The 21,116-nt window shown below is 49.0% G+C and overlaps 1 protein-coding gene across 3 annotated transcripts; it reads left to right on the top strand.

Moving 5' to 3' along the window:
* The first annotated feature begins 437 nt into the window (after positions 1 to 437).
* On the top strand, positions 438 to 21,047 carry NUTF2 (nuclear transport factor 2). 3 transcript variants are annotated; one of them, XM_054710907.1, is made up of 5 exons: positions 438 to 527; positions 13,662 to 13,789; positions 16,058 to 16,129; positions 16,332 to 16,430; positions 19,349 to 21,047. In XM_054710907.1, the coding sequence occupies exons 2-5, from the start codon at positions 13,691 to 13,693 to the stop codon at positions 19,460 to 19,462; spliced, it is 384 nt and encodes a 127-aa protein (XP_054566882.1). In that variant the 5' UTR covers positions 438 to 527; positions 13,662 to 13,690; the 3' UTR covers positions 19,463 to 21,047. The 3 variants fall into 3 exon arrangements, with proteins under 3 accessions (XP_054566882.1, XP_054566884.1, XP_054566883.1); XM_054710909.1 differs by lacking the exon at positions 438 to 527 and adding an exon at positions 578 to 996; XM_054710908.1 differs by lacking the exon at positions 438 to 527 and adding an exon at positions 1,057 to 1,139.
* Positions 21,048 to 21,116: the final 69 nt, after the last annotated feature.

Genomic DNA, 21,116 nt, shown 5'->3' with positions numbered 1-21,116 from the left:
AACTATGGATTCTGCCTCGGGCTAGCCTTGAGCACCTCACCGAGCACTGAAGAGGAGGGGGGGGGTCCCGAGCGGAAACAGCGCGGGGCCCGGGAGGGACGGCTGGGCCAGCCTGGGGCCAAGCTGGGATCCCATGGAGGCGTGGCCAACCCTAGACAGCGGCGCAGCCTGGGTGGGGTCGGACCAGCTGGGACCTGGTGACAACAAGCCCTGACCCTTGCCTGGCGCCAAGTTCGGGTGTTCCAGAGGCTTCCGCTAGACCACAATTCTCAGGGGCTTGCCCCGGCAGCCGCCCTCCCTGGCTTAGCCTCACCTCCCGCGCTGCGGTCCGTGTCTGGGCCTCGGCGCACAGCACGCCGGGAACTGTAGTTTTCTCTGGGAGTACCTATGCCCGAATGGAGCGCGGGGAGAACTGCGTTTCCCAGAGTGCAGCGGGGGTGGCGAGGGAAGGTAGGGGGGAAGGGACAGTCGGTCGCCGACCGCGCTGGGTTGCCGCCGCCGCTGCCGCCATCGTGCCAGCCCCTCGGGTGAGTGTCGGGGTTAGCGTGCCGGGGCGGGGGCTGGGACGCAAGAGCCGCTCTCCGGGTTGCCTGGAGCCTCCGCTGCGAGTCCCCGGGCGGCCCCTCCCCTCCTCCCCCCTGGCGGCTCGAAGCCGCGCGGGGCCGGGGCCATGTGTCGCGCGCGACTCCGCCTCCCGCCGGTCCTCTGAGGCGGCGGCTGGGGGAAATACCGAGACAGCCAGGCTTCTATCCAGGCGGTACCGTGCACATGGCGGGAGCACCGGACTGCGCTAGGATGGGGTCTTTTTCTCTGGTCCAGACCATTCAGATGGGGCTCTCCGGGCCCCGCCCCGTCTGGCCTAACCCGGCCTGCCCAAGTCCCGCAAGTTTTGCAGGCTGGTCAATGGGTCGACCCCAGCCCCACGTCCTGCTACCCACCTGCGAAGGATCCGGAGACGGGCAAGCATTCTCCAGCCCACTCCGGAGTCAGCATTGGGTAAGGGCGCCCGTCTGCTGCAGCCCGGGCTTAGGACTCTTACTCTGTTCCCGACCGGCCTGGCTGGGATGTAGGATGCTTGTCGACCAGCTCGCTGGGAGTGCGCGAAGTCTAACTCCCCCTCCCAACTCTGGAACTCATCCGTAAGTTCTGCGTGGAGGGGAGAGGCAAGTAATCTGGAGTTGGAGGGAGTTTCACGTGGGACTTCACCCCTGATCAGCCTTGGAAGATCTGGCCTGATGTGATGCGGCAGGTCCAGGTTGGATGGCTCAGCCCCCGCCCTTCTCTCTCTCAGTGACCAGGTTCCAGCTGTGGTGGGTTGGCCAGCCGTGTTAGTGGAGGAAGGAAGCCAAGGAGGTGAGGTTAGATGTCTGAGCCTCCAGCACATTAGACCTCCTCAGCACAACCTAATCCTTATACCTGCCCCTCCCAGAGTTATGTGCCCTCCTCCCACAGTGGAGAATGATTCCATTAAGAATGGCGGTGATAGGTGGAATTCAAAGAAGGTAGAATCCAGGCCTGAGGTCCATGAACCCAGTGCCAAACAAGAAACTGGACTGGAAACAACATTGGGGGTGAATCACATTTGGGCTGTGGGGCTCAGATACAGACTCTGTGAGGCCTTCTGAAGCTGGGGTAGCAGACCTAGAGCTGAAAGCTGCAGACACTCAGATTTCCCTCACTTGCGCTCTCACTTCCCAGCTGCTGGATTGATTTATGGACAGGCAGTAAATTGGTTGGGCTTTAGGAAATTGCCCTTGATGGCTCCAGTGACCCCTTGAGTTCTGGGAGAAGCGGAGTATCTAGCCATTGAGTAAGTCCTCTGATAGGCTTTGTAAAGGTACTTCTGATTGAATGGTTATATAATGGACCTGTCTAGAGAAGACTATGGGATTTTGGGAAGACACAACTTGTCAAGCCTTGATTCCTCTGACCCAGTGTGGCTTCTGGGCCACAGTTCTCTTAGAAGAGTTGAGTTAGGCCCATGGAGCAGAAAGTCTCCACCTCTGGACTTTCCCTCCTTACAAGTGATTTTTTTCTGATCATTGGGCTTTAGCCTTGGAAGTTTCCTGCAGTTGAATTGCTCTATCTAGTCATTCTCCCTGGTTAGAAAGGACAGGCAAGGGTTAGACTTCTCTGAACTCAATCTTCCCAGTCCACCTCCCAGCACATGAGCACAGGGAAGTCAGGTTTATTCAGCAGGTTCAGGAGAGGCCTGCTTTGCCAGTGGATGTGGGCAATGGAGGGACTACCCACAGGACACACATAGGATCAATGTGGTGAAATCTCTTATTGCTAAAAGCAATTGTTTCATGACTCTACATCAAGCATGTCAGAGCCCTCCCGCCGAGAGTTTGACATGCTTATTCTACATTGTCTGGATTAGTTCTTTCTAGGACACAAGTTTCAGGTGAGCTGGGCTTGAGGCTATGGGTTAGTTTTGCACATTTTGAAGGCCCTGGGTGGCTTGATCACAAGAGTTTTCTACAAGGTCAAAAAGATACTGTTCTTCTCCACAGTTGCATGGAAATAGGAATTCAGGTCCCTCCCTCTCATTCCAGTCCTTTTAGAAGTTCCTTATAACGTCTGTGTCTGGAGTCAGCACACTATTGCTAGGCATCTTGATCCCCCAGAAGCCCTTGACCTTTCTGGAACTTGGCAAGCCATCTGGGTCTCAGAGATAAGAACCCTGAGGTTCTCCAGAATCATTCTGCATCTTCTATTCTTTTTATTTCAGAGAGTGGAAGGGAGAGGGAGATAGAAACAACAATGATGAGAGAGAATCATCAATTGGTTGCTTCCTGCATGCCACCTACTGGGGATCGAGCCGCAACCCAGGCGTTTGCTCTAACTATGAATCAAACCCATGCTCAGCCACTGAGCCACTCCCACTGAGCTGCATCTTCTATTGTCTGATTTGGAAAGAGGCCTGGCACAGTGCATTTGGGATATGTCTACATAAGCATGGGGGCATGGGGTGAGGATGACTGGGTTCTGAATCAGCTCAAAACTAGGTTCCTAGGTGGCGTGGAGCCTTCCTCTCCACTCTGAGCCATGTCTCACTTTATCCTGTTGTCTTTATAGTTGGTGGGTTAGGATGGGATGAATGATTTAAGAGATAGAGAATTCTAAAATCCTAGAACTGGAAGGCACCTTATATAAAACAATTCTAGGATTCCTTTACTGAGGCATTAGTATCTTCCTTGAAATTATTTTTTTCTCCTTTCTCACTAATGATCAGTTTTATTCAGCAACCATTCTTTGGGCCCTTTCTGTGTGTCAGGCTCTGGGCTGAGGCTGGAGATAGAAAAATGAATCCTGTCCAGTCCTGGTGAAAGGGTAATGCTGTTTTGTGCTGAGGACTAAATTGAAGGGACCTACAGGGGCTCTTGGCCCTGCACAGAAGAGGGGACTTCTGAATGATTAGAGCACTAAAGAGGAAAGGTTGTTAGTGAGTCCAGTCCTTCAGTACACAGAGCAAGGTATACTTCCAAATGGTGGGCCCAGGAAGGTCTGGGGTCCCTTAGGCGAAGCTGTCACTACTTTAAATTGCTGTGGCTGTTGAATCTACCTGCCTCCTTCTACAGTCTGCTCTTCATCCCTTAGATCTCTGCTGGTAGTCTTCCAGTGCCTGGGAGTTTCACCAGCTTTTTGTGCTCTGTGGCCTTCTTGTTATTCCCTGCCTGGAGTCTGGGTTTCACTGAGACCCTCTCAGGTCACTTTTATTAAAATGCCCAATGCTCCTGGAATGGTACCTATCAGGACATCTTCCCCGAGTGAGACAGAGGCACCCTCCCAGAATGAAAGGGAATAGTTCTTTTGGAGAGAGAGGGGTGGATAGATCCAAAAAGATTTCACAGGATGGACATTGAAATGAAAGTTGGGCAGGATTTCTATGGGCTGGGGTTGAGCTGAACCTCTTTATGGGCTCTTTTCCATCCTTAATTTCTAGTGGGCCATTTGAGGAAGCTTGTGTTTTGAATTAAATTTGAGTTGGCTACCCCTTCCCCAGCATTGAGATTCTGTGATTTTCTTGCTTTGACCATATGTGGCAGGAATTCTTTTTTTTTTTTTTTAATATATTTTATTGATTTTTTACAGAGAGGAAGGGAGAAGGATAGAGTTAGAAACATCATGAGAGAGAAACATCGATCAGCTGCCTCCTGCACAGCCCCCACTGAGGATGTGCCCGCAACCAAGGTACATGCCCTTGACTGGAATCGAACCTGGGAACCTTCAGTCCGCAGGCCGATGCTCTATCCACTGAGCCAAACCAGTCAGGGCGTGTGGCAGGAATTCTTGACTCCCTCCCTGAGGAGAGACAACAGAGTGTGGGTTATCCCTGGAATAACTTCCAGGCCTTTGTGATATTCTGGTCAGCACCCTGACCATCAGTTCTGTGTGGCACCTTCCCTCTTCTCACCCTATCAACTGGAATGTGTCTTCCTCAAAAGAATCCTTTGTTGCCGAGACCGGTTTGGCTCAGTGGATAGAGCGTCGGCCTGTGGACTGAAGGGTCCCAGGTTTGATTCCGGTCGGGGGCATGTGCCTTGGTTGCGGGCACATCCCCGGTAGGAGGTGTGCAGGAGGCAGCTGATCGATGTTTCTCTCTCATAGATGTTTCTAACTCTCTATCCCTCTCTGTAAAAAATCAATAAAATATATTAAAAAAAAAAAAAAAAGAATCCTTTGTTTAGGTCTGGCTGTGACTAGGGAAGTGTCTTAGTGGCCAGGGGAAAGGGATGCAATAGGGTCAGGGGTAGCTCTGCTCACTGACCCCGGGGCTCCCATCACTGGCTGATGGAGAACTTCCTGGACCTTATTCCTTATTTGTTGCTGTTACCTGCTTGGTGCAAATTCCCTAAGCTCTAGTCTGGAGAGGGGCCTACCTGGAGAAGGAGAACCCCCTTCAGGAGAGGAATGTTTTCAAGGTGCCTGGGAATTGAGGGCTGTTTGCCTCAGTAAACTGGGGTAATTCTGGAATGCTTGTTCCTTAGCAGATTCAGATAGGCCATCGGAGCTATTGGATCTCACCAGGGCAGAAACTGCTGCCCCTGGAAGCTTGTCTGTATATAGAGACATTGGTTCTACTTGCAGAGATAGTTTCAGGCCCAGGAGAATGGAAGTCCTCACTTGTTCCTATGATGTAAACCTGCTTTGACCAGCTAAGCATGCACTCAGCGGCTTTCTGTCCTGAGGGGCGTGGAACTTGCTGATTTCAGAGGAGAGAAAAAGGCCTAGCCTCCGTTCCTGACCACCTCATTTTGCTACCTATATGCTTTTTGTTATTTGACGTTGGCTTGCAGCTATTCCAGTCTAGGCCAATTTTGTGGACATTTTAATGCTGGCTATGCCAGTGGACTTGCACAGCCTTGAGTTTGTTCTTAACCTCTTGGTTTCCTCATCTGCAGAGTGATGATAACCATACCAGCTCTATAGGCTCAACAGTGAACACACACAACTGTTTGGCTAACAGGAGGCATTCCCTCCACCATCCTGGGGACTCTACATCCATCCCTTTATTACCCTGCTTATCTCAGTCATAGAATGTCATGATGGTATTGGCCAGGCAGGGTGGTGGCAGATAATGGGGGTGGTCACTTAGGTGCTTCAGTCCACACTAGGGGAGCCAAGTTCATGTGTACCTAACCAGCAAGTTCATAGATGGGAGCTGACTGGGTCAAGGGCCCCAGAGATCTCTGAGCCTCCTGGGAAATGGGAAGCTACTCAGGGACTGAGTAAGTGCAGAGCAGAGACCAGAATGCAGTCTCAGATTCAGCTTCTGCGTTAGCCAGGGCAACCTGAAGGAGCCTCCCTCTAGGCAGAAGAGGAAAAGGCCATCTGGGTGCTGGGGACACCTAGATCTCAGCAGGGGTCTGCTCTAAAATGGGTTTTGTCCTGGCCAGCCAGTGGGGCATCGGACCTTGGCTAATTTCTCTCTAGACTTCCGTCAGGGGAATGGTGACAAGGCAGTTGGCAGTCCTAGGTCAAGGCTTTTTAGCTCTTGAACGAGTGTTCACCTGGGACTTGACAATGACTCTTTACAGCGGAGTCCTGCTTTATATCCTTAGTTGATTACCCCTAACATGCCACAATTATTATTTTTAAAATATATTTTATTGATTTTTTACAGAGAGGAAAGGAGAGGGAGAGAGAGAGCAACATCTATGAGAGAGAAACATCGATCAGCCGCCTCCTGCACACCCCCCACTGGGGATGTGCCCGCAACTGAGGTACATGGCCCTGACCGGAATCGAACCTGGGACCCCTCAGTCCGCAGGCCGACGCTCTATCCACTGAGCCAAACCAGTTTCGGCCACATGCCACAATTATTGATGAGGCGACACCATGAGGGAGGAGGAGGAGGGGCAGGCTAGAGGCCAGGCCTTTGAGCATGGGGTTGTGTGCCTGCTGTTTAGCCACAGCTGTCCTTCAGGTGACTGACCAGGAACTTGGGAGTGAGAAGAGGGAGTTGGGGCCAAGCCCCACTTGCCACACGCCTGACAACTAGGACAGTAAACGTAGGTGGAGGGGAAGTGGGTTACTTGGCCACTGAAATTGAGCAGGGTTTACCCAGAACTACTCCTCCAGAGAAGGGCTGGCCTCAGCCCCACCTCCTACACATTCACAGACTTAGTTTTTGAGGGCTGAGCCAGGCACCATGGGAATAGGGATGCCCTTTTCGGGGACACAGGGTGAGGCAAAAATAGGTTTACAGTTGTGAGTATGTGAAAGCGTTTATTCTTGTATTATTTTCCATACAAACAAATGAAGATCTCCTTTTCCCCACCCTGTATGTAAGTGTGACAATCGCATGCAGTGACAAGTTCTAAGGAAGTAATACAGGATGGTGAAGTGAGTACCAGGGCAGCTATTTTTGGCTGAATGGTGAGGGTAGGTATCTATGAAGAAGTGACATTTGAGCTGACACATAGGTAACAAGGAGCCAGGCACATGAAGATTTAGGGAGGAGAAGAGTGATCCAGGTAGAAGGATCAACAGTTGCAAACCTGTAGGGTGAGAACAGGCTTAGTATGTTCCAGAAACAAGAGAATACCAAGAGGCTATAAATGAAGGGTGCGGGGGAGGGGAGGTGTCAGTGGCAGGAGACAAGGTTGGACAGCTGGGAGGGCAGGTCACCCATCGCAGGATAAGTTGTCAGTGGAGGGCCATAGGACAGGATACACAGCACCCCTCACCATGAAATCAGAGGGGCAGCTTGTTCCTGAACTGAAGAACTGAAGAACAGACACCCTGCAGTGTCTTCCTCTCTGGTGCAGTACACAGCATTTCCCCTCTCCCCCTGTAATTCACAGCTATGCTGTGTCCTAGATGTTTAAACCAAGGTTGACTGTCAGTCCCACCTGTTGAAGGAGTCCTTCCCAGCCTGTGTGCTTCAGGTCTGTTTAGGGCTTGACAGAAAGTAGGTGTGAGTCATGGCCGCCATTGGCCTCAAGTTCCAGGACCTCACTATGAGCTCAGCACATCTGCTGGCATTCCTTGCAGGCCTCAGTAGTGGGCCCTCAAACATGTGAGCATCTTTCTGTGTGTCAGTCTGGAGTTAGTGAGTTAGTGATGTCCTCTTCCCCATCATTCCTGCCCCAGTCCCTTCCCCAGGTTCTCTCTGCTTTGCTGAGATGGTAGAACAGGGTTGTGATTTTGAAGGTTTGGGAAAACAGATCATCCATGAAAACACCTATTGTTTAGTGTGGAAATCTGCCTGGCGCCTTTGTTTGGAGGCAGAATTCCTGCTTCAGGCCCGCAACCTGTCTGAGAGAGCCAAGGTCAGAGATCGGGGCTTCAGCCCTATGTGCTATTCATTTTTATCTTCAGAGCAGTTGTTGCTGGAAGTCCTGCCTGAGTCCACTGGTTCCATCCGATTCTACCATCTGTTAGATTAGTGAACTTGAGCAAGTTACAGTTAGCTAATCTCAGCCTCATTTTGCTCATCTCTAACATGGGTGTTGACTCAGGGTGTTAGGGATAAGTGCATGTAAGGCCCTAAGCACATTTCTGTACCTAATACCCATTAGTGAAAAGGAGATGTTACCAGTTGGGCACTGCTATTTCAAGTTTTGTCCCTGGAAATACTGACTCAGAATTTGAGGATAAAAATGAAGTTTTTCTGGTGCCTAAAGGGATCCCCTGAGCCAGTGGTTTTAACTTGGGGTCTATGACTGAACCTCAGGGAGTGTAAACAACCTGAAATTCAGAAGGCTGGGGCATCCTGCCGCTGTGCAGATTTATTGGGAGAGGGTCACAGTTTTTGAGACATTCTTAGAGGGTCTTTGCACCCACAGAGACCTAAAAGTCAGTGAAGGCTGATGCTCAGTGGGAAGAGGTCATTGAGGTCATTTCTGTTCCTTGAGGAGCCTGGCCTCAGTCAGCCTGCGGACTGTTGGCATGGTCAGCGGCCCTCTTGAAAGAGCTGTAGGAGAAGCCGTCATGAAGGTCAGTCCATATCTGATGTGAGGCTGCCTCTAAGCCTTGGCATTTTGTTTCTTTCCAGGCTGTTCTTTCTTCAATAACTGTATTAGAAACAAGGTTTAGGGCTTACTGACCATCCTGGTGAACATCCTCCCTGCCTGGCCCAGACCCCTCCCCTGTGTTGCATGGAGATGGGAGGGAAGCTCTGCTCCCTGCTCTTTTTTTTAGATTTAGGAATGCTGTCCCCCAGCCATGAGTTGAAAGCTTTGTGGGAGGTTTAGAATCATAAACTATAAGTCCTGCAATTTGCTGGGCCATGCTCTGTCTCAGGAGGTTGGGGTCCAGTAAGAACCTTACTGGAACCCTCACAGCCCAGTGCTACAGTATTTAGGTGGAGGAGTGTTTATTTAGGTCAGGAGCCCAGCTTGGCATTTTTAAATCAAAGGCCTCAATCCACATAATTGTGTTTTTTAAAAAATTATATCTATCTATCTATCTATCTATCTATCTATCTAGATATAGATATATAGATATCCTATATAATAAAGTGGGAATATGCTAATTGACCATCACACCCTCACAAGATGGTGGTGCCCAGTCCCCTCAGCCCCGCTTCATCCAGCCTCAGTCCCCCAGTCCCCTCAGCCCCGCCTCATCCAGCCCCAGTCCCCCAGTCCCCTCAGCCCCACAGGGGAAGGCAGTTGGGGGCGATCTGACCTCTAGGGGAGGGCAGTTGGGGACAATCATGCCAGCAGGGAAGCAGTTAGGCATCAATCAAGCCAGCAGGGGAGTGGTTAGGGGGCTCTCAGCCTGGCAGGCAGAGTGGTTAGGAGCCAGCAGTCCCAGATTGTGAGAGGGATGTCCAACTGCCAATTTAGGCCCCTGCGGGATCAGGCCTAAACCAGCAGTCGGACACCCCCCGAGGGGTCCTAGATTGGAGAGGGTGCAGGCTGGGCTGAGGGACACCAGGCCCTGCGCGCCCCCCCCCCCCCCCCCCGCATGAAATTCATTTAAATATAAATATATATTTTATTGATATTTTACAGAGAGGAAGGGAGAGGAATAGAGAGCCAGAAACATCGATGAGAGAGAAACATCGATCAGCTGCCTCCTGCACACCTCCCACTGGGGATGTGCCCGCAACCAAGGAATTGAGAGCTGGGGTGAGAGAGAAACATTAATGATGAAAGAGAATCATTGATCGGCTACCTCCTGCAAGTCCCACACTGGGGATGGAGTCCAAAACTTGGGCATGTGCCCTGACCAGGAATCGAACCCATGACCTGCTGGTTCATAGGTCGATACTCAACCACTGAGTCAGCTGACTGGGCTCCACATAGTTTTGAAGGTTTCTTCTCACACTTTCTGGAAAACCCTGAGCTGTCCTGGGTGTGTTGATATGGGTTTGCCCATGGATTTGGAGCTCAACATTAGAGTATGGGAAGGAGTCTGTTCCTGAATATGTGGAGATCTGAATAATGACTTTAAGGAAGAGCAGAGAGTGACCAGGCAGATGAGGGGAGGGAAGACTACACAGTGGGCAGGCACTTGGTGAGTTCTGGTGTATTTGTGTGTGGAGCTGGATTGAGGTAGGAAAGAATGGCTGGAGAGGCAGAGACAGGTGTGGCTGGCCACCTGTGTTGCTTGGGGGTTTGGCCTTTAATTCAAAGGCTAGGGTGGTGCTATAGGGGAGGGACACGGCCAGCTTTGTTGTTTAGAGGTCATGATGCAAAGGAGCAGAAAGAAAGGCACTGACCTTGCCCAGCGGGTGTGGCTCAGTGGTTAAGCTTAGACCCAGGAACCCAGAGGTCACTGGTTTGATTCCCAGTCGGGGGATATGCCAGGCTTGTGGGCGTGCAAGGGGCAGCTGATCGATGATTCTCTCTCATCATTGATGTTTCTATCTCTCCCCCCCTCACTTTCTCTCTGAAATCAATAAAAATATATTTTTTAAAAAAAGCACTGGCCTTGACCAGAGGATGAACTTGGAACAGGACTCACATCAATGAACCTGTTTTCCTACCTGTTAAGCCAATTGACAGTGAACTCTGACTACATGGCTATTGTGGCCATTACATGGAAATAAATAAATCATGGTCAAGCAGACCTTGAATGATGTTGGTATTGGCATCAGGAGCCCTGCTTGCCATTTTCAAAAAATAAATTTTTTTATTGATTTCAGAGAGGAAGAGAGAGATATATATAGAAACATCAATGATGAGAGAGAATCATCGATCAGCTGCCTCCTGCACACTGCCCTCTCCTCCCCCTTCTCCCCCGCTCCCCACTTGGGACTGAGCCAGCAACCTGGGCATGTGCCCTTGTCTGGAATCAAACCCGGGACCCTTCAGTCTGCTGGCCAACACTCTAGCCACTGAGCCAAACCAGCTAGGGCCCTGCTTTCCATTTTTAAAGCAAAGAACTCAATCCACATAGTTTTGAAGGTTTCTTCTAACACTTTCTGGAAAACCCTTAACTGTCTTGTTCCTCAGGAGAGTTCCCTCTTTCTTGCCTTGCCCCACCAGACCAAAGGACTTTTCCGTCCCTTTATCCCTCCACCTTCTTCATTCCACCACTACTTCTGCCAAGTAGTTTTTGTATGGCAAGTTATCACATCACTAAGAACAGTGTTGGAGAAGGAAAAAAAACACTGACACACTTCCTCTGCCTCACTGACCCACACTGTCATGTCAGCACTTTTTTTGTCTTTGGATCATCTTCTAAATTTTTCTCACCTTCTATCTCTGCCTTCCCAGTTTCTTGCCCTGACCTCTTTTCCTTTCCCCAGATATTTGCTTATGCTTTTTATTCTGATTAGCATATTCTTTCTCTAAGACCTTCCCTTAGACTGTCTAGCCTTTATAGGGGCAGGAGAGATGGCCCTTATCCATTCCTTCAGCTATTCTGCTGCCAGAGACCTCTCAGGCTGGGCAAGTCACCTTGCGGTTAAGATGTGGTGGGGTTGGGCTGCAGTGAGTGAGCTAAGCACAGTGAATACTGGATAGAAGGGGCAGCGATATGAGGGGCTGTGCCCTGCCTCAAGTAATCCCCAGTTTGTGTGTAAGTACCCCGTGGAAATGTGACCAAGACAACACAGCTGAGACTAGCTCTTGGTCCTACGCTTTTCCTACTTGTTTATTTGTTTCTTGGCAGAGTGTGAACTGGGACATACCTTGTGTTCCTGTGTAACAGGCGTGGCCCAGTACAAGTTCTCTCCTCTGCTTAGTTTAGACTTTCCTGGACAATTCTTAGTCATCCCAGCACTGAGCTGCTATTTTTAGTGCCACCACCTCCTAGGGGACCTAAAATAAAGCTGGCTCAGCTTCCTGGCTCCTCATTGGCTAGAGTGTTGGTCGCAGGCTAGAAGATTGGCTGGATTGAGGATAAGCTACTGTCCCCCTACACTGTCCCTCCTCACTGGCTCCTTTGGCCTTAGGTGAGGTCACAGGGACTGGAGTGAATTAGCACTTACCACATTGAGCTGAAGGCTTGACCAGGTTCCTTTAATGAGGCATCCCAACCACTGGTTCCACCTCCATTTTATTGGAGGAGGAGGAGGAAGAGGCTAAGGCTCTAAGAAAGGTAGTGACGTGCATCATCTCCTACCACTGTTTTTTTTTTTTTTAAAATATATTTTATTGATTTTTTTACAGAGAGGAAGAGAGAGGGATAGAGTGTTAGAAACATCGATGAGAGAGAAACATCGATCAGCTGCCTCTTGCACACCCCCTACTGGGGATGTGCCCGCAACCAAGGTACATGCCCTTGACCAGAATCGAACCTGGGACCCTTGAGTCCACAGGCCGACCCTCTATCCACTGAGCCAAACCGGTCACAGCATCTCCTTCCACTGTTAATGGTTGTCTGCCAGGGTTGAACCCACCTTCTCACTGCTTTGGTTTAGAGTCCTGTTATCAGGAAAGGGGGGCTGGCTCCTCTAAAATCAGACCACTATGGAACAACACATGGATCTGCTGTCATGGGATCCTGCAGTGAGATGTGGACCTCCTCACCCAGGAGGGGCCTAACAAAACCAGAGTGATTCTCTCATCTAACACCCTTGAGGCGTGGTGTCTATAGCTGGGAGGGTGCTTCCTCTTCCCCTCAGAAATTAGAGAGGGACAGCCCCTTCCTAACGGAGGGAGTGCTAAGGGATGGGAGATTTGAAGAGATGAAATGTTTCCCCCACATGGCTTTCATTTCCCCTCCCCACATCCCTCATCTATTACTTTGTGATCCCCTGAACTCGTCCCTATCTCTGAAGTAGGTAGGGGTCACCCTCAATGAAGAAATGCCCCAGAAAGGGCCAGGCATTACCTGGCCTCAAAGATGTAAATTGCTCCCTTAAGACTAAGGGGAGCCCTAACCATTTTGGCTCAGTGGATAAGAGCGTCGGCCTGCAGACTAAAGGGTCCCAGGTTCGATTCCGGTCAAGGGCATGCACCTTGGTTGCGGACACATCCCCAGTAGTGGGTGTGCAGGAGGCAGCTGATCAATGTTTCTCTCTCATCGATGTTTCTAACTCTCTATCCCTCTCCCTTCCTCTATGTAAAAAATCAATAAAATATATAAAATAAAATAAAAAGACTAAGGGGAGTCTTTTTGTAGCAAGTGGGGCCTTGAAGAGCCATTTTCCCTCCATCTCACTGGGTCTTCCTCCACCGGCCAGTAAAGCACTGGGGCAATGTTCAGGCACTGAGGACTGAGTCCCAGCAGGACAAGGAGGGAACCTGGGGGCTGTAATAGAAGACACTTATTACACAGGCACCAGTAGTTGCTGGCCTGCAAAGTGGGAAGAAGAGCAATAACTTTTGCCTTGCAGGTTGTTGAGAGGATTAAATGAAAAGCTATGGGGAGACTGCTTAGCTCCTCCCTAAAGCTCCATCCCCTTATTGGGCATTGAAGGACCTGTTCTCATCTTCCTTTGTCCTGGCTCCACCCTCAGTACCCATCCCGGGTGCTCCACGACCCTGGAACCTCTCTGTTTCATCAACTAGAGCTTCTCAAAGGAGAAGCTGAGTCTGGCCCACCTCGGCTCCCTACACTGGTCTGTACTGGGAGAGGTCTCCTACCAGTTCCCTGGGGCCTCTTCATGTTCGCTGTGTGAACAGACCTCAGCAAAGGATGTCCTGCTCGAGGAGGCCAGGGAGGGGTGGGGGTCAGTGAAGAGATAGCAGTTGGCTACATCCTGGTCTGGCAGTACCAACGCTTTCCTACCTGTTTTGCTGGTCTTGCAGGTTTCAACGAGGCTGGGTGACGCTCCAGAATGGGAGACAAGCCACTTTGGGAGCAGATTGGATCCAGCTTCATTCAACATTACTACCAGTTATTTGATAACGACAGAACCCAACTAGGCGCAATTTACGTAAGTCTCCAGCTCTAGAAACGTGACCCCAGGGGATTAGTTCAGGTGTGTTGGCCCCTTTGTCCAGGTCACAAGTTCTGGCAGCCCTCACTGGATTTGGCTGCACCCTTCTGAGCTCCCCATGGTACGTGGGGCCTGAAGTCTGGTCCAGCTACTTGGTTTACACATTCCCTTCTGTCATGTTCCACAAAGTAAGGATTCTGGTACCCTGGGCAGGGTGTTCTAGGCTGGCCATCCATGGTTCTGGAAGTGCCAATGTTCTAAATCAGGTGGCAGCAGACAGAGGCTAGGGCTCACGGTGCCTTCTGGAGGTAGCAGCCATGAGCGTCATCAGTGCAAAGCTGTGTTCTGGAGGCCCCAGGTCTGGCTTCCTTTTGGAGACCAAAAGCGCCTGAATGCTCATGGGAAACAAATGGGGTTAGCCCAGAGAGACTCGTATGTCCTTTGAAAAACCCTTCTGTGCAGGCATTGGTTGCTGCTATTTTAATGGAGATCACATATACCAAGAGCTACTTGTATTTGACCTTCCCAAGACTTGGTCAAAGAAATATGATTGATCAGGCCTTGCCTAGTAGGTCTGCCCAGGATAAGAGTGATAGCATAGCCTCAGAGCCTGACTGGACTGTGGCAGACTCCTGTCTCTCCCTCCAAAGAGTCAGGCTTCATTCAGAAATTTTGGAGAAAAGAAAGGGATCTTACCAGTGGAGGGCCAAATCCAGCACAACTATTATTTGATTGTCATCATCATAGATCAAGAATTTAAATAAAAAGCTTGAATTAATTTGACTTTAGGATCTTTGCCTTGTTGCTTCTTTATTTATTTAAATAATCTTTTTTTATTGATTTGAGAGCGAGAGGGAGGAGGGGAGAGAGATAAATATTGATTTGTTGTTCCACTTATTTATGTACTCATTGACTGATTCTTTTTTTTTTTTTATTGTTGTTCATTGGTTGATTCTTGTATGTGCTTTGACCAAAGATCAAACTCCCAACCTTGATGTATTGGGATGACCTCTAACCAACTGAGCTACTTTGTCAGGGTGCCTCCTTACTGCTTAACTTCAATTGAAGGATGCCTGACCCAGAGAAGAGAGTTAGCAAAATCCTAAAAGTACACTTTATGTATGTCATTTTATATAATCCTCAGCATATGGTCCCCTTTGAATATCAGGAAACTGAGACTTGGAAAAATAAGTAACTTGCATAATGTCACGGCTGGTAAATAGCAAAGGCATTTTGAGTTCTGCCCCTGAAGGCTGTGGCAGGGAAGATCTGGAAGAGAGAGGCAAAGCTACTTGGTTGCCTTGGGAGGCCTTGTCAGTTTCCATCTCTCCTTGACCATCTGGGAGCTCCCATGGAAAGGGCTTCAGTGGAAGTCAGCCTAAGCTCTAGAGATGGTGATAAACATAGAATGTTTTCAAATTATTGTTATTATTTATTTTTTTAAAATATATTTTATTGATTTTTTACAGAGAGGAAGGGAGAGGGATAGAGAGTTAGAAACATCGATGAGCCGAAACCGGTTTGGCTCAGTGGATAGAGCGTCGACCTGTGGACTCAAGGGTCCCAGGTTCGATTCTGGTCAAGGGCATGTACCTTGGTTGCGGGCACATCCCCAGTAGGGGGTGTGCAAGAGGCAGCTCATTGATGTTTCTAACTCTCTATCCCTCTCTCTTCCTCTCTGTAAAAAATCAATAAAATATATTTTAAAAAAAGAAAGAAAGAAACATCGATGAGAGAGAAACATCGACCAGCTGCCTCCTGCACACCTCCCACTGGGGATGTGCTCACAACCAAGGTACATGCCCTTGACCGGAATCGAACCTGGGACCCCTCAGTCCGAAGGACGACGCTCTAGCCACTGAGCCAAACCAGTTAGGGCTCAAATTATTTTTGATGATTTCTCTGGGACTGGTGCTGATTGACCACACAGTAGGATGGCTTTTGGCTGAGCCTTGGCCATATATGGCCAGCCTGGGGCTCATGCATATCAGAGGTCATATGACTTGAATAAAAACTTCAAAATAGACTTATTTAATAAGTTTATATTTTGTTAGTTTTTAAAGCCTGAGCTCTGGGATGATGGGGTATAATTAAAGTTAGTAGTAGTGTAAAGTTTAGAAGCTATCCTCAGTTTCTTTCATTACAGGCAGGGAAACTGAGGCATGAACTCATTCCTAAAAAAAGATTTATTTTTAGGGTCTGTTCAAGGCCTCAGAGATACTTTTGGTGCTCTGAGACCCTGACCTCAGGTTTTCTGGTTTTCAGATTGACGCATCATGCCTTACGTGGGAAGGACAGCAATTCCAGGGGAAAGCTGCCATTGTGGAGAAGTTGTCTGTAAGTAAGAGCCAGGGTGGGGCTGCAGGCATCTCCTTCCCTGCTGGCCCCAGCTCACTACCCTCCCTTTCTCTCTCTCTCTCTCTCTCTTTCTCTCTCTCTCTCTCTCTTTTTTTTTTTTTTACTTTTGTCATACCATTATTTATTTATTTATTTATTTTTATTTGATATGGCTTTTATTTTCCCTCCCTTTCTCTTGCAGAGCCTTCCGTTCCAGAAAATCCAGCACAGCATCACGGCACAGGACCACCAGCCCACGCCAGATAGCTGCATCCTCAGCATGGTTGTGGGCCAGCTTAAGGTAATAGTGCTGCTAGGGAGAAGAGGGCAGACAGAGGAGATGCCTGCGCTCCTGCCTTCCCTGTGATATGATCTGCTTATCAAGGGACACCCAGACAGAGTGACTATCTAGAGTTGTGCTGTTCAATATAACAGCAACCAGCCACATGTGGTAATTTTTTTTTTAATTTAAAGACTTTTGTTTTTAGAAAGAGAGAAAGGCGGGGAGAGAGAGAGAGATTTATGTGAGAGCGAAACTTAGACCCCCCACCCCCCCGTAGCGGGTATTGAACCCACAACCAAGGCACATGCCCTGACAGGAAATAGAATAAGCAACCTTTCGGTACAAGAAGGAAGCTCAGCCAACTGAGCTACACCCGCCAGGGCCACATGTGGTCATTTAAAAATTACATTAATTAATTAATTAATTACCTTAAATAGAATGTAATCTATCAGTTACACTAGCCATATTTCAAGTACTCAGTCACTATGGCTGCCTATTGGACAACACAGACAGAATATTTCTGTTATTGCAGAAAGTTCTAGTGGACAGCACTGATTTAGAGCCTTTTTGGAAAAGGGGACAAGAGGTATAGGAGCAGGTTGAGGCTGTGGTGCCAATCCACTGGGCCTTCATATTACCCCAAGGTGTAGGTGACCTTCTGTAGGCAATTGACCCTGGACCGGCGAGCTGGGTGCCAAGTAGCAGTCCCCTACTGGAGTCCATGCTGCCACTCCCAGAGCTGGCTGCTGATTCCTCTACCTGCTGAGCAAAGCAGGTTTTGGGAACTTTTGCATCTCTACATTTTTCCCGTCTCCTTCTTAAGACCTGTCATCTTCAAAATCTTCCTGTGGCCCCTCAGCACCTCCACCCCAAGAACTCTCCCAGAATTTCCTACCTCTTGTGCTTTAGCAACTGAAGCCAAATTCTTGGTTTCTGAAAAGCCTCTCTTTCTTCCCAAAGCAGAATAACTTGGCTGTTCCTTGACAAGGTCCCAGTGTCCTAGGACTGTCATGATGGGGCTCAGAATAACAGTCCCTCTCCCTAAGTAGCCAGAGTGTCTAATACAAGGGTTGAGGGAGGGGCTCCCAAGGCTCTGCAGTGAACTCTAAGAGACCTGACTTCTGGCCTGGACTTCCCCTTCAGTTTTTCCTGCCTGTCCAAGATGCCCTGCCCAGACTCTATGCTCAAATAGGCCCTTGGGCTCAGCTGATGTGGCTCAGTTGTTGAGTGTCATCCTGTGCACCAAGAGGTCACAGGGTTTGATTCCAGGTCAGGGTACATACCTAGGTGGCAGGCTTGACCCCCAATAGTGGGTGTGCAGGAGGTAGATGATCTCTCTTACTGATGTTTTTATCTCTCCCTGTACCTTCCTTCTCTTTCTCTCTCAGAAAAAATAAAAGTTGCCCTAACTGGTTTGGCTCTGGATAGAGCGTCGGCCTGCAGACTGAAGGGTCCCAGGTTCGATTCTGGTCAAGGGCATGTACCTTGGTTGCGGGCACATCCCCAGTAGGGGGTGTGCAGGAGGCAGCTGATCGATGTTTCTCTCTCATCAATGTTTCTAACTCTCTAACCCCTTCCTCTCTGTAAGAAAAAATAAAAATAAAAAATTTTAAAAACAATAATAAAAGTCAATAAAAAAATATTTATAAAAAATAGGCTCTTAGGAGGTCCAGAGGCCCAGTGTCGGCTTTTCCAGGCTGGGCTCAGTAAGCAGTGCCCTTTCCCACAGGGCTCCAGGTTCTTTCTTTTGTTTCTGTCAAACTCTCACCCTAGCCAGTTTGGCTCAGTGGCTAGAGCATCGGCCTACGGACTCAAGGGTCCCGGGTTCGATTCTGGTCAAAGGCATGTACCTTAGTTGCGGGCACATACACAGTAGGGCGTGTGCAAAAGGCAGCTGATCAATGTTTCTCTCACATAGATGTTTCTAACTCTTTATCCCTCTCCCTTCCGCTCTGTAAAAAATCAATAAAATATATTTTTAAAAAACACACAAAGGGTGGGAGGGGAAGGCACTGGAGGAGGTGGAGTGGGAGTGGGATTAGAGGACGAGGTGGCAGAGGAGGGTGTCGGAGCTCGGTCCGGTTTGGGAAAGTTTCCCCTGCCAGTGACAGACCCGGAGGCGCTAGGCCCAGTCCAGCTCCCGCCGGTGCCAGGGGCTCGGGTCCCCGATTCCCACCCCTCCATCCCGCAGGCCCCGGAAACCACTAGGGGGAGGGGGGAAGAGGGAGGGACCAGGAAAAAAAAAAAACACACAAAACTCTCAGCCTTCAAAAGACTGATTTGCTTCCTTGCTGATAATTCCCAGAAAAACCAGTGATGTTAGAGACAGCACTGATTATTGATTAGCTGAGCTCCTACCTCATCCTGGTCTGCAGTTTAGCTGGAGGTCTCTTCTGTTTTCAACAGATCACTGATGGCGATGCTTTGTGTTTTTCCCCTATAGAGCTGTGATCACAGGAGTGTGAACTCAGTTTTGAACCTTTTCTCATGTATTTGGCCATAGTCATCCTTAGCAGTTGCTTCCTCCTGATTGGATTAACTGGTGCAATCAGTTAATGAAGGGGTAGTATGAAGGCCCAGTGGCTTGGCACCACAGCCTTATCCTGCTCCTATACCTCTTGTCCCTATACCCCTTGGCACCAAGAGTGCTTAGTTTATAGATACTGTAAATTTAGGAGGTGAGCGCTGCATTAACTCTTTCAGATTGGTCACTTGTGCCCAGAGACGTGGGCTTAAAGGCAGATATGTTCTCTGTTCTTTTGCTGTAGCTAATTGGTGAATTGTTCTGCAGTTTAAGTGTAAATAGCAGTGTGAGCTGCCATCTATAAGCCTCTATGTGCCCAGTGTAGTGTTTCATACATTAAATCAATTCGCATTCACGAGTATTCCTGGTCTCTACGTGGCCCCCTTACTGAATCATTTTTCTCTCCTTACAGGCCGATGAAGACCCCATCATGGGGTTCCACCAGATGTTCCTATTGAAGAACATCAATGATGCTTGGGTTTGCACCAATGACATGTTCAGGCTTGCCCTGCACAACTTCGGCTGACCTCCTCCCAGCCAGGCACTCATGCTGTTTCCTCCTCCCTCCTCTTCCAGATACTATTCACACTCCTCCAGATGCTCCAAATATCATACACAAATGAGCAGGACCGAGGTGGGAGCGGGCGCAGTGCGCTGCTGCTACCTAGGTATTGTGCATGATGTTTGGACGCTAGACTAGTTACATCTGACAGGAGAAGTTTGTGTTGTACCAGCGCATGCCTTGGAAAGACTTAAGTAATGCAAAAGGTTGTCTTCTTTTTTTTTTTTTTTTTAATCTACTGACAAGTTGCTCTAGTAACCCAAAGAAGTGAAGGAGAAAGCAGCTGCCTCACCGTCCAGATATTGATTTGTTCAGATGTTTCAATGCCTCATGATACAATAAAACCACAAAAATTTTCTTAACAGTTTAAATTGTTTTAATTAGTTTAATAGTTGGCTGGACATCTATAACTACCCTGCCGCATTGGCTGTCACATGTCTCACTCTCACGTCTCTACCCCAACTCAACAATACCTATTGCAAGGAGAAAACTTGAAGCAGCATTCCAAGCTAGTTTCTGTCAGAAGCCCAGGGCATAGTGTTGCCCTCCCCAACCCACCTGGTCTTAGGAAAGTGAGCTGCAGACAGGGAGAGCTCACGCCTGGCCTGAAGTTTCCCTTGCACTGAAGCCTCTGCAGTCAGTTCTGACACCTGTGACCTCTACACTGGTTGGGGTCAGGGCTCTAGTAACCAAACAGGTGACCCAGAATCCCACAACATGGAGACCCTTTGGCAAAAATGGCCTATGAGGTTCAGACCCACTGAGCAAAATTTGAGGGAGAGGGGCCTATTTTATCCCCAGAAGGGTTAGGATCACACAGGGTAACCCCAAGCCAAGAACAGGGCAGTTCAAATCCTATACTACCTGCTTTGGGCAATGTGGTACAGTTCAGATCCTGTACCATATTGCTCAAAGGCAAGTGCCTATAGATCCAGGCCTGGTTGGTTCGAGTATAGCCTTAGAGCTATGAAATAAGGCAATCTGAGTTTGAGGGATTTGTACTCTAGGATTTCTCACCTTTCAGACCTTTCTGCAAGGCATCTTTAGGCCTATTCCCTTCCTAACACACAGCTTCTACCTGTCTTCAAATCTTTCAGCTATTGGGGCAGTTTATGCTCCTCAGTTTTGGAGACAAAGGCCTTGCCCATGGCAAATCTAGCCCTGAGACCTGGTGGCAAGGTAGCAATCACAGGCTAGAACCAAACCCAGGACTTGGGCTGGTGCCCTGTTAGGGGTTTTAGGATTGGAGAGGCACCACAGCTATGCCTGACCTGTACTCCCCCTTTCCTTCTGAATGGAGACCAAGGACTTTCTCAGACGCTGAGATATTGCCTGGCTATACTGGGCACAGGCTGGATGTGTGCTGTTTGAGAGGAGAGTATATTCAGGAGATTTCAGTGGAACTCATATCTAGGCTACTGTGTATTTGGGGGGTGGGGGAGAGAGGTAGGTGCTTGCTGCCTCTTAAACCACCTTGTATAAAACCTGCAATACAGCTTCTTCCATGTACCTGTGCCTGAAATGTCTGCAATAAAGAGGTCTTTGTTAACTGGTTTCTTTCTTCCTGCCTGGGGGTCCTAGGTTGGGCAATGGGATGCTGGAGGGCTATTAGGAAACA

The sequence above is a fragment of the Eptesicus fuscus genome, chromosome 21 (genome assembly GCF_027574615.1).
Source record: "Eptesicus fuscus isolate TK198812 chromosome 21, DD_ASM_mEF_20220401, whole genome shotgun sequence".
Classification (NCBI taxonomy): Eukaryota; Metazoa; Chordata; class Mammalia; order Chiroptera; family Vespertilionidae; genus Eptesicus; species Eptesicus fuscus.
Note: the sequence above shows the minus strand (reverse complement) of the source record. Positions and strands in the feature narration are given on the sequence as shown.

What these genes read in the sequence shown, in the direction of transcription:
- NUTF2 (XM_054710907.1), top strand. Translation starts at nt 13,691, where the DNA reads ATGGGAGACAAGCCACTTTGGGAGCAGATTGGATCCAGCTTCATTCAA. An exon ending in CCATTGTGGAGAAGTTGTCT is followed by an intron (nt 16,130 to 16,331) that starts GTAAGTAAGAGC and finishes TTTCTCTTGCAG; the next exon opens with AGCCTTCCGTTCCAGAAAAT. An exon ending in TGGTTGTGGGCCAGCTTAAG is followed by an intron (nt 16,431 to 19,348) that starts GTAATAGTGCTG and finishes CTCTCCTTACAG; the next exon opens with GCCGATGAAGACCCCATCAT.